Raw genomic sequence first — 671 nt, forward strand, 5'->3', positions numbered from 1 at the left:
TCGCAACCAAGCGTAAAGGATACAGACACGACACGACGCGAATCATTGAGTCAGCAGCACCAGCGACCAGGAAGGGGACACGTCAGGTGCAGACGCGACGTCCATGGCCATCGCACAGCAGCGCCAGCCCAGCTCAGGTGCAGACGCGACGTCCATGGCCATCGCACAGCAGCGCCAGCCCAGCTCAGGTGCAGACGCGACGTCCATGGCCATCGCACAGCAGCACCAGCCCAGCTCAGGTGCAGACGCGACGTCCATGGCCATCGCACAGCAGCGCCAGCCCAGCTCAGGTGCAGACGCGACGTCCATGGCCATCGCACAGCAGCGCCAGCCCAGCTCAGGTGCAGACGCGACGTCCATGGCCATCGCACAGCAGCACCAGCCCAGCTCAGGTGCAGACGCGACGTCCATGGCCATCGCACAGCAGCACCAGCCCAGCTCAGGTGCAGACGCGACGTCCATGGCCATCGCACAGCAGCACCAGCCCAGCTCAGGTGCAGACGCGACGTCCATGGCCATCGCACAGCAGCACCAGCCCAGCTCAGGTGCAGACGCGACGTCCATGGCCATCGCTCCGTCGCACAGGCGCCGCCGCCGCCACGCACAGGCTTTGGGGCAAGAAAGTTCAGGCCTTTGTGGGAAGACTTTGTTAAAATATTCAGTGATTGAAT

At 63.9% G+C, this 671-nt stretch overlaps 1 protein-coding gene across 1 annotated transcript in view; it reads left to right on the forward strand.

Moving 5' to 3' along the window:
* The first annotated feature begins 103 nt into the window (after window positions 1–103).
* LOC119589340 (protein bunched, class 2/F/G isoform-like) overlaps window positions 104–671 on the forward strand; it is a 2,990-nt gene continuing 2,422 nt past the window's right edge. The window contains exon 1 of the mRNA XM_037937959.1: window positions 104–661. Within this exon, the coding sequence (XP_037793887.1) occupies window positions 104–661 (558 nt within the window). The remainder of the gene's footprint in view (window positions 662–671) is intronic.

Source organism: Penaeus monodon, chromosome 25 (assembly GCF_015228065.2).
Source record: "Penaeus monodon isolate SGIC_2016 chromosome 25, NSTDA_Pmon_1, whole genome shotgun sequence".
Classification (NCBI taxonomy): Eukaryota; Metazoa; Arthropoda; class Malacostraca; order Decapoda; family Penaeidae; genus Penaeus; species Penaeus monodon.